Source organism: Heptranchias perlo, chromosome 1 (assembly GCF_035084215.1).
Source record: "Heptranchias perlo isolate sHepPer1 chromosome 1, sHepPer1.hap1, whole genome shotgun sequence".
NCBI classification, from domain to species: domain Eukaryota; kingdom Metazoa; phylum Chordata; class Chondrichthyes; order Hexanchiformes; family Hexanchidae; genus Heptranchias; species Heptranchias perlo.
This window is the reverse complement of record NC_090325.1, coordinates 194,707,498-194,722,757: the sequence shown is the minus strand read 5'-3', so window position 1 is coordinate 194,722,757 and position 15,260 is coordinate 194,707,498. Positions and strand designations below refer to the sequence as shown.

At 45.6% G+C, this 15,260-nt stretch overlaps 1 protein-coding gene across 9 annotated transcripts in view; it reads left to right on the top strand.

Moving 5' to 3' along the window:
* rufy3 (RUN and FYVE domain containing 3) overlaps positions 1–15,260 on the top strand; it is a 59,524-nt gene that overhangs the window by 31,129 nt on the left and 13,135 nt on the right. For all 9 annotated transcript variants that reach the window (XM_067994531.1, XM_067994530.1, XM_067994527.1 and 6 more), the window contains 8 exons: positions 596–719; positions 2,153–2,217; positions 2,993–3,058; positions 3,792–3,861; positions 5,356–5,457; positions 5,887–6,003; positions 9,813–9,980; positions 12,023–12,120. In XM_067994531.1, the coding sequence (XP_067850632.1) occupies positions 596–719; positions 2,153–2,217; positions 2,993–3,058; positions 3,792–3,861; positions 5,356–5,457; positions 5,887–6,003; positions 9,813–9,980; positions 12,023–12,120 (810 nt within the window). The remainder of the gene's footprint in view (positions 1–595; positions 720–2,152; positions 2,218–2,992; positions 3,059–3,791; positions 3,862–5,355; positions 5,458–5,886; positions 6,004–9,812; positions 9,981–12,022; positions 12,121–15,260) is intronic.

Below are 15,260 nucleotides of genomic sequence, written 5' to 3'. Positions count from 1 at the left end.
TGAATCTGCGCTGCACCCCCTCCAAGGACGATATATCCTTCCTGAGGTGCGGTGCCCAGAACTGAACGCAGTCTCTCCAGATGGGGTCTGACCAGAGCTCTGTACAGCTGGAACATAACTTCCACCCTTTTGTATTCCAGCCCCCTTGAGATAAAGGCCAATAATTAATAATTATCCTTTTTAATTATTTTTTGAACCCGTCCACTAGCTTTTAGTGATTCATGTGCCTGGACCCCATAAATCTCTCTGCTCCTTCACCGTTCCGAGCTTCTCGCCATTTAGAAAAAATACTCTGATCTATCTTTCGTAGGTCCAAAGTAGATGACCTCACACCTCCCCACGTTGAACTCCCATCTGCCCACTCATTTAATCTTTCCATGTCCCTTTGCAACACCCTGCTCCCATCTACACTATTTACTGTGCCCACCTAACTTGGTGTCGTCAACTCGGTGGTAACTGGGTGAAATAGTACGGGGATCCCAAAAAACAAGCTTTCATGAGGCATCTCCGCGTATATCTGGGCAAAATGATTGACTTGCGTCACAGTATATCAGGAGGTCGTGCTGATGTTGATCTGTTTTTTCTCGCTCACCAGTGAATTCTATGAGCCGAACGCTTTGATGATGGAAGAGGAAGGCGCAGTCATTGCGGGCCTCCTGGTTGGACTCAACGTCATTGATGTTAATCTTTGTATGAAGGGAGAGGATCTAGATACTCAGGTAGGACCGTAGGGAAAAGGAGTGGGCCATTCGGCCCCTCGAGCCTGTTCCGCCATTCGATGAAATCACGGCTGATCTGCATCCTAACTCCATCCGCCCGCCTTGGCTCCATATCCCTTAATACCCCGACTCTCAAAAATCTGTCGATCTCGGAAATTAAAATTATTAATTGAGCTTCTACTGTTTTCTGTGGGAGAGAGTTTCCACACTTCTACCACCCTTTTGCGTGAAGAAGTGTTTATTCTCCCATATTATACCCAATATGTCTTCAAATATATAATGTAAGATCTTACAGGATGATGGCAAGTTGAATGCCAATTTTCATTGTTTTCTGTTACAACAGCATTGGTTTAAAATGTTTTCAATCCTGAGTAGAATTAAATATCAACCAAAGAAGCTGCCTCAGCCCCATTGACCCACATAAGTCATGGATGGGTAATAAATGCTGGCCTTGCTAGCGACGCCCGCATCACATGAAACAATTATTTTTTTTAATAAAAGCTCCCAGTGTAAGTATAGTCACGCCTAGAAGCTTGGGTGAGTTCACATGTTCTTCCCATTGGAACCATGCAGACAGGGTGTCACATTTCTGGATTTTTTTTTTAAAACACAAAACCGTTCATGATTTTGAACACTTCTATCAAATCTCCTCTTCGCCTAGTGCGTATGAATATATATCCTGAATGTGCAATTACCTCAAAATAGATATGTGAATATCCTTAGCTATACAATGGCTTCATAAAATTTGTGAATGAGCACCTAGATAAATATATTACATAGAACGTACAGCACAGAAACACGGCATTCGGCCCACCAGGTCTATGCCGGTGTTTTCATTATGTTTTCTATTACAACAGCGTTGGTTTAAAATGTTTTCAATCATGAGTAGAATTAAATATCAACCAAAGAGGTTTCTCACGAAACTCCACACGAGCTTCATCTCACCCTATCAGCATGTCCTTCTATTCCTTTCTCCCTCATGTGTTTATCGAGCTTCCCCTTAAATGTATCTATATTATTCACCTCAACTACTCCTTGTGGTAGTGAGTTCCACATTCTCACCACTCTCTGGGTAAAGAAGTTTCTCCTGAATTCCCTATTGGATTTATTAGTGACTATCTTATGTAAATGGCCCCCAGTTTTGGAGTCCTCCTACCCCCCCCCCAAACAAATGGCAGCATCTTTTCTACGTCTACCCTATCAAACCCCATCGTAATTTTCAAGACCTCTATAATTTTAAAGCCGGTTTAGAAATGCCAGCAGACTTTTGTATCATAAATAGAGACATGGCTTTCAGCTGACATGGTGCATTAATAGCAGTTCTGGTGCCAGTTAATGTTACTCATTAGTTGACGCATCGCCTGTCACGTCCTGCCGTGTTATTTTGTAAGTGATGTAACACCATCCTAATGAAAGTTCTGTATGTCTTGTAGGTCGGTGTGATTGATTTCTCGCTGTATTTGAAAGATGGAGGTCACAGCAGTAAAAGCTCCGAGGGGTGAGTATCCCTGTGTCACGATGCTTTGTGCTAAATCTCACTGATGCATAGAAACTTGGTTAGACCGCACTTGGAGTACAGTGCACAGCTCTGGTTTCCATTTTACAAGAAGGATATAGAGGCATTGGAGAAGGTGCAAAAAAAGATTCACAAGGATGATGCCAGAACTGAGAGGATATACCTATCGGGAAAGACTGAACTAGGAGCCACAAATATAAGATAGTCACTAATAAATCCAGTAGGGAATTCAGGAGAAACTTCTTCACCCAAAGAGTGGTCAGAATGTGAAACTTGCCACCACAAGGAGTAGTTGAGGCGAATAGCATAGATACATTTAAGGGGAAGCTGGATAAACACATGAGGGAGAAAGGAATAGAAGGATATGCTGATAGGGTGAGATGAAGAGGGGTGGGAGGAGGCTTGTGAGGAGCATAAACACCAGCACAGACCAGTCGGGCCGAATGCCCTGTTTGTGCTGTAAAATTCTATAACTTGCATTTGTATAGCACCTTTCACAACCTCAGGACGTCCCAAAGTGCTTCACAGCCTGTTAATTACTTTTTGAAGTGTAGTCACTGTTGTAATGTAGGAAATGCGGCAGCCAATTTGCGCACAGCAAGCTCCCACAAACAGCAGCGTGATAATGACCAGATAATCTGCTTTTTCATGATGGAGGGGGAAAAAAACTAGGCCTACTTGCTGCACATCAGTGTTCCCGTTTAACTGTTACTTTATGTCCCTGCTAAAAACGGGAATCGTCTTCTTTTCTTTTTAGAGATGGACAAATTACTGCCATTTTGGACCAAAAAAACTACGTAGAAGAACTCAACAGACACCTAAGGTACGAAGTGTTAAATGTGCAAGATTAGCTGTCCCGCAGAGCGAGGTGTAGAACCTTCTCCAATCCCTCTTCACCGCACAGACCTCTGCCTATAAAAAATATTTTTCTTAAAGTAAACTGAACAGATCACCAGAGCTGCTAACGTTTCTAACTGTGCACAGTTCTGGTCTCCATATTGTAAAAAGGATATGGAGGCACTGGAGAAGGTGCAAAAAAAATTTTACAAGAATGATAACAGAACTGAGAGGTTATAACCTATCAGGAAATATTGAACAGGCTTGGGGCTCTTTTCCTAGAAAAGAGAAGGCTGAGGGGTGACCTAATAGAGGTCTTTAAGATTATGAAAATGTTCGATAGGGTAGATGTAGAGAAGATGTTTCTGTTTGTGGGGGAGACCAAAACTAGAGGTCATAAATATAAGATAGTCACTAATAAATCCAATAGGGAATTCAGGAGAAACTTCTTTACCCAGAGAATGGTGAGAATGTGGAACTCACTAACACAAGGAGTAGTTGAGGCGAATAGCATAGATGCATTTAAGGGGAAACTAGATAAACACATGAGGGAGAAAGGAATAGAAGGATATGCTGATAGGGTGAGATGAAGTAGGGAGGGAGGAGGCTCGTGTGGAGCATAAACACCGGCATGGATAAGTTGAGTGGAATGGCCTGTTTCAGTGTTGTACAATTCTATGTGTGTAAAATATGTGCTTATTATATATATTTGCTTGCAGTGCTACTGTAAATAATCTACAAGCAAAAGTGGATGCTTTGGAAAAATCAAATACAAAGCTTACTGAGGAGGTGAGTGAAAGTTAGTACAAGGTCCCGCCTCATTTCTCAGTCCATGATCCGCTTTGCAAAGAATTCTAAAAATGGGCGTTTGAGAGAGAATTTGAATAAATAGACAGCGCTGCCTTGCCTTTGGTTTCTTTTCACCAGACAAGGTAGATTTCTGTAATATGTGTCGCCGATTGAACGCGTCGAGCAGATGCTGCCGTTACTTTGACATGGTGTCAGAACCCAGAGTCTTTAGCGGTGCGAGATACAGACGGAGCCTCGCCGGGTAGAAAGGGAGATCACAGGAGCCTGACTCCGATCTGCGGTTGAATTTGATCTTTGTGTTGTCTTGGGGAGAAGTTGGAATATTCGCAATCCTCCTTGTCTAATGGAAACAAGTTTAAAACAAGTATTTATTACTTTTTTTTTGATGGTGGCTGGGTTTTGCTGCTGTGTTTTCCGATGTAATCTGATCGACTGAACAGATTTAATGATTGTTCTGCCCCCTCCTTGTCTTAGATTTCATGCCCTTAAACTCTTTGACCAGAAACTTAACTGGACCAGCCACATAAATACTGTGGCTACAAGAGCAGGTCAGAGGCTGGGTATTCTGCGGCGAGTGACTCACCTCCTGACTCCCCAAAGCCTTTCCACCATCTACAAGGCACAAGTTAGGAGTGTGATGGAATACTCTCCACTTGCCTGGATGAGTGCAGCTCCAACAACACTCAAGAAGCTCGACACCATCCAGGACAAAGCAGCCCGCTTGATTGGCACCCCATCCACCACCCTAAACATTCACTCCCTTCACCACCGGCGCACCGTGGCTGCAGTGTGTACCATCCACAGGATGCACCTCCCAAACCCACGACCTCTACCACCTAGAAGGACAAGGGCAGCAGGCGCTTGGGAACAACATCACCTGCACGTTCCCCTCCAAGTCACACACCATCCTGACTTGGAAATATATCGCAGTTCCTTCATCGTCGCTGGGTCAAAATCCTGGAACTCCCTTCCTAACAGCACTGTGGGAGAACCTTCACCACACGGACTGCAGCGGTTCAAGAAGGCGGCTCACCACCACCTTCTCCAGGGCAATTAGGGATGGGCAATAAATGCCGGCCTCGCCAGCGACGAGGACCCAAGTTTCCCCCACCCCGCGTCAACCCGCTCGTTGGGCCTGTCTAGAGCGGGGATCGCACCTTTCACCGCCTGACTTGGCAGGAATGCTCTCCCTGAGCCAGTGGTCACTCAGTCCGGGCGGCAAGTCCCCCGCTGGATATCAACCCAGTATTTTAGAGACCGTGTTCTAGTCTCCAGTCACCGGCACTGTCCAGAACAGGGCTCGAACTCAGAGGCGGGAAAGCTGCCCCTGAGCCAAAGGCTCGCTCCCTCCTTTAAAGGGGAAGGGTCTTCATTTCCAGCTTTCATTTCAAATTTTGTAGAACTTGTCTGTTGTTCCAAATTTGTGGCGGTGTTTCCTTTATAAAAGTTTCTAACACCCCTTCTCCTCCACAGCTTGCAGTAGCTAACAACAGGATCATCACCCTGCAGGAAGAGACAGAGAGAATAAAACAAGAAAACGCTTACTACTTGGAATCGACTCGGAAAAAGATGGAAGTAGGTATAAGGGAGAGGGGACCTCTGCCTCATCTGTGAAAGTTATCATTCGTATCAGTCTCGCGTTTGGAGATACTGAGATCTTTTTAAGACGCAAGGAAATTAATTTCTAACAACAACTTGCATTTATATCGTGCCTTTAATGTAGTAAAACGTCCCAGGGCGCTTAAATGAGCAAGAGTTGTGCTGGCAGTAACTGTCCCATGTGAGGTGGGACCACACTGATGGCCCAGTTCTTACAATTATCTGCTCCTCATGTGGTCCAGCTCTAGTGCTGGAGCAAGAAGTCCATATCCATGTTTCCCCACAAGGACTTATTTGTCTGTATTTAAGTTTCAATTTCTGAAGAAATGGCACTTTCATCCTTTGCCCGCAGGCGAAATTGCTGAATTTCAGATGTCTTGACGTAAAATTTGTTTTTCTTTCTAGGTGTCGAAGCAGGACGGGAATGCTGAGGGACCTGCACACAGACAATCCCGTCAGGGGGTAGATGATGTGCACAGCGAGACTTGGAAACAGCTCAAGGAGGAAACTCAACTAAGGCTGGTAGGTCTCCTGAGTGTGATCTCGGGAAAGGCACGAGGCTAAATCAGTCATGGGATGAGTTTCACTGCTGGTTCTTATCTGCTAGTGCTGAGTTCGCATGCAGGCTGACTCGTTGCATTTTAGTGTCTGCTTCATAGGAACAGGAACAGGAGCAGGCCTTTTAGACCCTCTAGCCTCCGCCATTCAATGAGATCGTGGCTCTGAGAGGGCTTGATGGGGTAGATATTGAGAGGCTGCTTCCCCTGGCTGGAGAGTCTAGAACTAGGGAGCATAGTCTCAGGATAAGCCAGTCCTCATTGCAGCCTTGGTCCAAACATGGACAAAAGAGTTGAATTCCAGAGGTGAGGTGAGAGTGGCTGCCCTTGACATCAAGGCAGCATTTGACTGAGTGTGGCACCAAGGAGCCCTAGTAAAATTGAAGTCAATGGGAATCGGGGAAAACTCTGCAGTGGCTGGAGTCGTACCTAGCACAAAGGAAGACGGTAGTGGTTGTTGGAGGCCAATCATCTCAGCCCCAGGACATTGCTGCAGGAGTTCCTCAGGGCAGTGTCCTTGGCCCAACCATCTTCAGCTGCTTCATCAATGACCTTCCCTCCATCATAAGGTTAGAACTGGGATGTTCGCTGATGATTGCTCACTGTTCAGTTCCATTCGCAACCCCTCAAATAATGAAGCAGTCCGAGCCCGCATGCAGCAAGACCTGGACAACATCCAGGCTTGGGCTCATAAGTGGCAGGTAACATTCGCGCCAGGCAATGACCATCTCCAACACCTCCCCTTGACATGCAACGGCATTACCATCGCCGGGTCACCATTGACCAGAAACTTAACTGGACCAGCCATATAAATACTGTGGCTACAAGAGCAGGTCAGAGGCTGGGTATTCTGTGGTGAGTGACTCACCTGACTCCCCAAAGCCTTTCCACCATCTACAAGGCACAAGTCAGGAGTGTGATGGAATACTCTCCACTTGCCTGGATGAGTGCAGCTCCAGCAACGCTCGAGAAGCTCGACACCATCCAGGACAAAGCAGCCCGCTTGATTGGCACCCCATCCACCACCCTAAACATTCACTCCCTTCACCACCGGCGCACTGTGGCTGCAGTGTGTACCATCCACAGGATGCACTGCAACAACTCGCCAAGGCTTCGACAGCACCTCCCAAACCCGTGACCTCTACCACCTAGAAGGACAAGAGCAGCAGGCGCATGGGAACAACACCACCTGCACGTTCCCCTCCAAGTCACACACCATCCCGATTTGGAAATATATCGCCGTTCCTTCATCGTCGCTGGGTCAAAATCCTGGAACTCCCTTCCTTGACAGCACTGTGGGAGAACCGTCACCACACGGACTACATCGGTTCAAGAAGGCGGCTCACCACCACCTTCTCGGGGGCAATTAGGGATGGGCAATAAATGCCGGCCTTGCCAGCGACGCCCACATCCCATGAACAAATTTTAAAAAAAATCAGCCATGATCTGATTGAATGGTGGAGCAGACTCGGGCCGTATGGCCTACTCCTGCTCCTATTTCTTAAGGCTGACCTGTATCCTAGCTCCATATCCCTTAATATCCTTGACTCACAAAAATCTATCAATCTCCAATTTAAAATTATTAATTGAGCTAACATCTACTGCTTTTTGCAGGAGAGAGTTCCACACTTCTGTCACCCTTTGTGTGAAGAAGTGTTTCCTAACTTCTCCCCTGAATGGCCTGGCTCTGATTTTAAGGTTACGTCCCCTTGTCCTGGACTCCCTCACCAGCGGAAAATGTTTCTCTCTATCTACCCTATCAATTCCTTTCAAAATCCTAAAAACCTCATTCAAGTCACCCCTTCGTCCAATAAATGAGAAAGATCCAAAATGAAACTAATGTTTAGTTGTCTGACTGGCTAAAACAATGGCTTGGTTTTCAATGGAGGAGTTTGATTAAAGATAACTTGATTCCAAAATGGTGGGAATATTAGGAACATAGGAATAGGAGTAGGCCATTCAGCCCCTCTTGCCTGCTCCACCATTTGATAAGATCATGGCTGATCTGTGATGTAACTCCATATACCTGCCTTTGGCCAATATCCCTTAATACCTTTGGTTGCCAGAAAGCTATCTCTCTCAGATTTAAATTTCAGCAATTGAGCTAGTATCAATTGCCGTTTGCGGAAGAGAGTTCCAAACTTCTACCACCCTTTGTGTGTAGAAATGTTTTCTAATCTCACTCCTGAAAGGTCTGGGTCTAATTTTTAGACTGTGCCCCCTACTCCCAGAATCCCCAACCAGCGGAAATAGTTTCTCTCTATCCACCCTATCTGTTCCCCTTAATATCTTATAAACTTCGATCAGATCACCCCTTAACCTTCGAAACTCCAGAGAATACAACCCCAATTTGTGTAATCTCTCCTCGTAACTTAACCCTTGAAGTCCGGGTATCATTCTATTATGTAGAAAAATATATATTTTTTTAAAAGTAAAATGTAAACCCAAAAATTCTCTTAAGGTGCGCTGATTACCAACGAGAGGACGCTGGTATAAGATCAAATGTAAAAGATTTAGGACAGAGGGCAGTAGAAACTTTTTTTTTACACAGAATAGTGAGGCTGAGAGAGTTAGTGATTGAAGCAGAGACCATGTCAGCATTTAAGAATGGGTTAGAGGGGCGGTTGAAGGAAAGGGGGAATAAAGGGATATGTGAACAGGGCAGGCGTCTGAGATCGGGGTTCTTGCTCATGGAGGATATTGACCAATGTGGACTGGTTGGGTCGAACGGCCTGTTTCTGTTTTGTACTTTTTGTGTAATTACCTGTGGTGGTTTTGGTGTTTACCCCCATACCAAATGGAGATAACTTTATAATCCTGGGCTGCATACAGTGACACCACTGTTCCCAGGCCAGAATGGGGATAATTGGGTAATTCCCCCTGTCAATCATGGCTGTAAGCGACTGGGATTGAATTTACGCACGTAAACTTGTCTTATGTAACTATCCTCCACTCTCTGCAATTTTGCTGCTGAAATAATCCTGCTTTTTTCGGGAGACTTTACTGTAGTTTTGGTCATGAGTTCCGTTTGCTGTAGCTCATAAAGACTCTGGTTAAATAGCCTCTGTTTGCTGAGTAAATAGACTGTTTGCTGTCTCGTATCCATTAATATTCCAGCGGCTGATAACACGGTAGGTTGGAGGCAGGAACGCGGTTTTTAGGATTTTAACCCCTCGCTCGATCCTTTCCTGCCTGTAATTTTCAGGCTGACAGTTTGATTTTTTTTTTTAGAATGTAATTTTCACAAAATGGTTAATCAGCAATTTCTTGGTGTAGTGAAACGTGCTGATAAGCAATTTGATTTTGAAAGGATTTGATTACAAAGGGGTTTTGATAGAGTAAATAAAGAGAAACTGTTTCCACTGGCAGGAGGGTCAGTAACCAGAGGACACAGATTTAAGGTGATTGGCAAAAGAACCAGAGGGGGAGAGGAGGAGAATTTCTTCTACGCAGTGAGTTGTGATGATCTGGAATGCGCTGCCTGAAAGGGCGGTGGAAACAGATTCAATAATAATTTTCAAAAGGGAGTTGGATAAACACTTGAAGGAGGAAAACATTGCAGGGCTATGGGGTAAGAGCAGGGGGAGTGGGACTAACTGGATAGCTCTTTCAAAGAGCCGGCACAGGCACGATGGGCCGAATGGCCGCCTCCTGTGCTGTATGATTCCATTGCGGGTTTAGATACCTGCTCCAGACCAGCCATTGGTATCTGATTTGGGGGGACGGTCACTTTAGCGGAAGAATTTAACGTTTTTGTGTGTCTGTGTGGTTTAGGATGTTGAGAAAGAGCTGGAGGTGCAGATTGGTATGAAACAGGAGATGGAGCTGGCCATGAAAATGCTGGAGAAAGACATCTGCGACAAGCAAGATGTCTTGGTGACATTTAGACAGCAACTGGATGATGTCCAGACCCTCAACCATGATCTCTCCCAGAAGGTTCAGGTAAGAAAAGAAGTGAGACGCTTTGTCTAGCGGTATCCTAGGAAACCGTGCAATGAAAGGAAACTATTGAGTCTGTCAGGCACGTAACAACTAGGCATCAGCGGGAGGCTCTCTCGCCTCCGAGTCAGAAGGTCGTGGGTTCAAGTCCCACTCCAGAGACTTGAGCACAAAATCCAGGCTGACGCTCCCAGTGCAGCACCAAGGCAGTGCCGCCTTGTCGGGGTGAGGGTGGGGGACGGCCCTGAGAGAGCTCCGCCCTGTCGGGGTGGGGTGGGGGGAGGCCCTGAGGGAGCTCCGCCCTGTCGGGGCGGCCCTGAGGGAGCGCCGCCCTGACGGCAGGGGCCGCCTTTCAGGTAAGGTGTTAAAACCAAAAAGAGCAGGGGAGTTCTCCCCGGTGTCCTGGCCAATTTTTATCGCTCAACCAGCATCACCAGAGACAGATGATCTGGCCATTGTCTTATTGCTGTTTGTGGGATCTTGCTTTGCGTGAATTGGCTGCCGCGTTTCCTACATTACAACAGCACGTCACTGGCTGTAAAGCGCTTTGGGACGTCCTGAGGTCGTGAAAGGCATTGTGTAAATAAATGTCGTGTGTCTGGAATCTCAGTACCTTGGGTTGGAGACTTTCAAACATAGTGATGGGTTTCTGCGCTTGCTTTGGACACCCTGGATGGCCAAAAAGAAATTTTGCAGAAGAATTGAGATACTGCGATGTACACTTCAAAAGGGTGCAATTATTATACAGTCATTAAGCTGATGTTAATCATGTTTTCATAATCAAAAATGTAGAGCAGATATTATAATGACATTTGGGATTTTTTTGGGTGCTTTTATAATTTTCCATTTGATTTGGTTGGGATGGCTGGGTGGACATAGAATCATAGAATGATACAGCAAAGAAGGAGGCCATTCGGCCCATCGTGCCTGTGCCGGCTCTTTGAAAAAGCTATCCAATTACTCCCACTCCGCCCTGCAAGTATTTATCCGATTCCCTTTTGAAAGTTGTTATTGAATCTGCTTCCACCGCCCTTTCAGGCAGCGCGTTCCAGATCATCACAACTCGCTGTGTTTTTAAAAAAAAAACTTCTCCCCTCCCCTCTGACTTTTTTGCCAATTGCCTTAAACCTGTGTCCTCTGGTTACTGACTCTCCCACCGGTGGAAACGGTTTCTCCCCATCTGTTGTGTATCAAAATTTACATCTCCACAGATATATCTGTAATACTTCGATCCCTGCTGAAAGGTGTGCTGGGGGAGTACAAGAAGCATCTTTTCATATTTTTTTTGCCACCACCCCCCAACTTGATTTTGATTAGTGAAACATTTCCTTTTAGATGAAGCATTACAGTCTAGTCCTAATTCGGAGTCACTTAATTCAATAAGAAGTTGATCTTTTAAGCTCCAGATTCCCACTTTGCAGTTATTTACGGTGTTTAATTCAAGATTCTTGAATCATCCTGAATTTTTTCAGTGCAAACAAAAAGCGGAGTGTCACCACTGTGTCAGCCAATGAGTTGGAGGCGGGGCGGGACTTAGGGCAGGACTCACAGTAAACAAAGTCTATTTAAACAGCAAACGGTCTACAGAGTTTACTTAAACAGAGTGTCTATGAACTACAGCAAACAGAACTCGTGACTGAAACTACAGCAGCTTCTCCCGATAAAAGCAGGATTATTTCTCCAGCAAAATGCAGTGAGTTGAGGATAGTTACATAATACAAATTATGTGTGTAAAATCAATCCCAGCCACTTAGAGGTGGAGGGAATTCCAGAGCTTAGGGCCGAGGCAGCTGAAGGCACGGCCGCCAATGGTAGTGTGGTCTCCGGGCGTGATTGACAGGGGACTTACCCAATTATTGCCATTCTAGCCGGGAATAGTGGTGTCATTATATGCAGCCTTAAAAAAAAAACTGACTGAATTATCAGCTGTAGATCTCGCTGTAACTAACAGACTCGTTCCAACAACAAGCCGATTTAATGTGCTAAGGGAAATCCTGGGCTTGTTTCTTCCTTTGCAAACAGTGGTTTCTTTTTAAATGCCACAGGGCTCCGATAATGTGATCAGACAGAAGAATGAAATCATTGCCCGTTTGGAGGAGAAGACTGACCAAATGAGCTCTACCATTAAGCAACTGGAGCAAAGGTAAATAACTAAAAGGTGCATGTGTGGAGAGTGCCTTTCTCGTAGTGGGCGCCTGATGAGCGGCCTTTAACCCTACACTTTTGCAAACCCCGGGTGTCTCGACGCACTAACTGCATGGTTTCGTGTTGCAACTAACTTGTCTGCGACTAAACGTGAACTTTGGACGCAAAGTGTGGGAGTTGTGGTGTTTGCACCTCGGGAGTGTGCTAGCATCAATAATAGAAATTGCAAATAATCCCAAGAGGAATAAGTCACCAGGACTGGAACAATTTAAAAAAAAATAAACAAATGTACTATACGTGCATAGATATTTATCTCAGGCCCTTTACCCCCATGACAGCCCCAACTAAGGGAGACAACAAGTGTGCCAGCACCAAGAGGAGGTGTGGGATGGGTTCACTTGCCCTTTTTAAAAATATTTTATCTTTCCCACCCCCCTCCATCTCCGTCATCCTTACAGGCAGAGACCTGCCTACTAGATGCCTTGCCTGGGCTGTCCAAGCCCATCGTACCTCTCGCGGGCTCTACGTGAGAGTGCCTCATTGTGTTATGGCGCTGCCTTATCCAGGAGATCACTCCCCTAAGTTGATGGATCTTTTATATCCATTGTTGGCGTGCAGCAAAAATCTACATGTTCCTGAGACTTTACGGGACCACAAGGGAGTGAGATTGTGTGTGAGATTCTGCTCCCACCGCCCTTTCAGGCAGTGCGTTCCACATCGTAACAACTCACTTTTAAAAAAAAAAAATTCTCCTTATCTCCCCCTCTGGTTCTTTTGCCAATCACCTTAAATCTGTGTCCTCTGGTTACCGACCCTCCTGCCAGTGGAAATAGTTTCTCCGTATTTACTCTATCAAAAACCTACATGATTTTGAACACCTCTGTTAAATCTCCTCTTAACCTTCTCTGCTCTAAGGAGAACAAACCCAGCTTCTCCAGTCTCTCTATATTACTGAAGTCCCTCATCCCTGGTACCATTCTAGTAAATCTCCTCTGCACCCTCTCCAAGGCCTTGACATCCTTCCTAAAGTGTTGGACGCAATACTCCAGCTGGGGCCGAACCAGTGATTTATAAAGGTTTAGCATAACTTCTGTTGCTTTTGTACTCGATGCCTCTATTTCTAACGGTTGCTTGGTAAAACCTGACAGTTTAGCTTCCCCCGGCTGCCCCACTGAAAGTAATGAACTAATGAACCACAGGGGCACTGGGAGCGAAGGATGTCGGGCGCTTAAATGCAGTGATCTATGAACAGGAGGAGGCCATTCAGCCCCTCGAGCCTGTTCCGCCATTCAATTTGATCATGGCTGATCTGGATCTTAACTCCATCTACCCGCCTTGGTTCCGTAACCCTTAATCCCCTTACCCAACAAAAATCTATCAGTCTCAGTTTTGAAATTTCCAATTGACCCCCAGCCTCAACAGCTTTTTGGGGGAGAGGGTTCCAGATTCCCACTCCCCTTTGTGTGAAGAAGTGCTTCCTGACATCACCCCTGAATGGCCTGGCTCTAATTTTAAGGTTATGCCCCCTTGTTCTGGACTCCCCCCACCAGAGGAAATAGTTTCCCTCTCTCTACCCTATCAAATCCTTTATTCATCTTAAACACCTCAATTAGATCACCCCTTAATCTTCTATACTCGAGGGAATACAAGCCTAGTCTATCCAACCTGTCCTCATAATTTAACCCTTTTAGCCCCAGTATCATTCTGGTGAATCTGCGCTGCACCCCCTCCAAGGCCAATATATCCTTCCTGAGGTGCGGTGCCCAGAACTGAACGCAGTGTCTCCAGACTAACTTAAAAGTGAAATTTACCAACCCTGGGATCCACGTACTGGAATTAGATTTTAACCCTTTCTTGTGTGCATAGAATCATATAGTGCAGAAGGAGGCCATTCGGCCCATTGTGCCTGTGCCAGCTCTTTGGAAGAGCGATCCACAATCAGCCCCAATCCCCCCCACCACCCCCACCCCGTTTCCCTGTAGCCCTGCAAATTTTTCTGACAGTAGTGCACTCGCTGTGTCCCCTCTTACACTGACCACTACAGTCTGGTGGTAGCAAACCAAAGCTGTAGGTTGAAAGCTGTCCAAACCAGTCCACGTATTTCATACTTCGAACGCTGCAGGAATGGAATTGGGTCATCTCGGACTGGCACGCACTGGGTAGAACCAGGCTGAAAACATTCTGTTGAAACGGAACTGTACAGAAGGGGGCCATTCAGCCCACTGTGTTGATGCTGGCTCTCTTTGCTAGAGGTTTAGCCATGAAGGAGTGATTTTGTGTGGTGTGCGCGGAATTCTCTAATAAGAAATGGGGCTCAACGTTATTTTTGTCCATTTGCCTTTGTAGGAAGCACTGAACAAGTTTCATATCTTCATAACTGTTAGCCCCCCCCCGCTCGATCTTAATGAATGGACACAGCTATACCGTCACTTTTCCCATTGAATTAAATCCAAGACACCACTTCCTGTTACAGTAGTACACACTGGTATGTGCACATCAGTTTTCCAAAGCGTGGGCTAGAATCCAATTTAGTATTTGATTGGTTTCCATTTCTTTTTCCTCCAGTAATAGCAAACACTGGACTTAATATCCAGGTGTTCATACTTTGCGGGACTGTGGCATTCATTCCCAGAGGTGTTGCTGTTACAGCGCAGAATGTTTGAACCCTGGAAATGTAAATCATACAGCACAGAAGGAGGCCATTCGGCCCATTGTGGCTATGCCGCCTCTTTGAAAGAGTTTTCCAATTAGTCCCACTAACCCCTCCCCCCACCCTGCTCTTTCCCCATAGCCCTGCAAATTTTTTCCCCTTCGAGTATTTATCCAACTCTCCTTTGAAAGTTATTATTGAATCTGTTTCCACCGCCCTTTCAGACAATGAATTCCAGATCGTCTTTTGCCAATTATCTTAAATCGGTGTCCTCTGGTTACTGACCCCCCCCCCCCCCTTGCCGGTGGAAACGGTTTCTCCTTTTTTTATTCTATCAAAGCACTTCATGATTTTGAACAACTCTCTCAAATCTCCCCATAACCTTCTCTGCACTTAAGGAGAACAATCCCAGCTTCTCTTGTAAAAGGTGTAGAATTATTATCTTCTCGCTGTTGGTTCTGGACCTTTTGATCCTCCCACTCTTTATA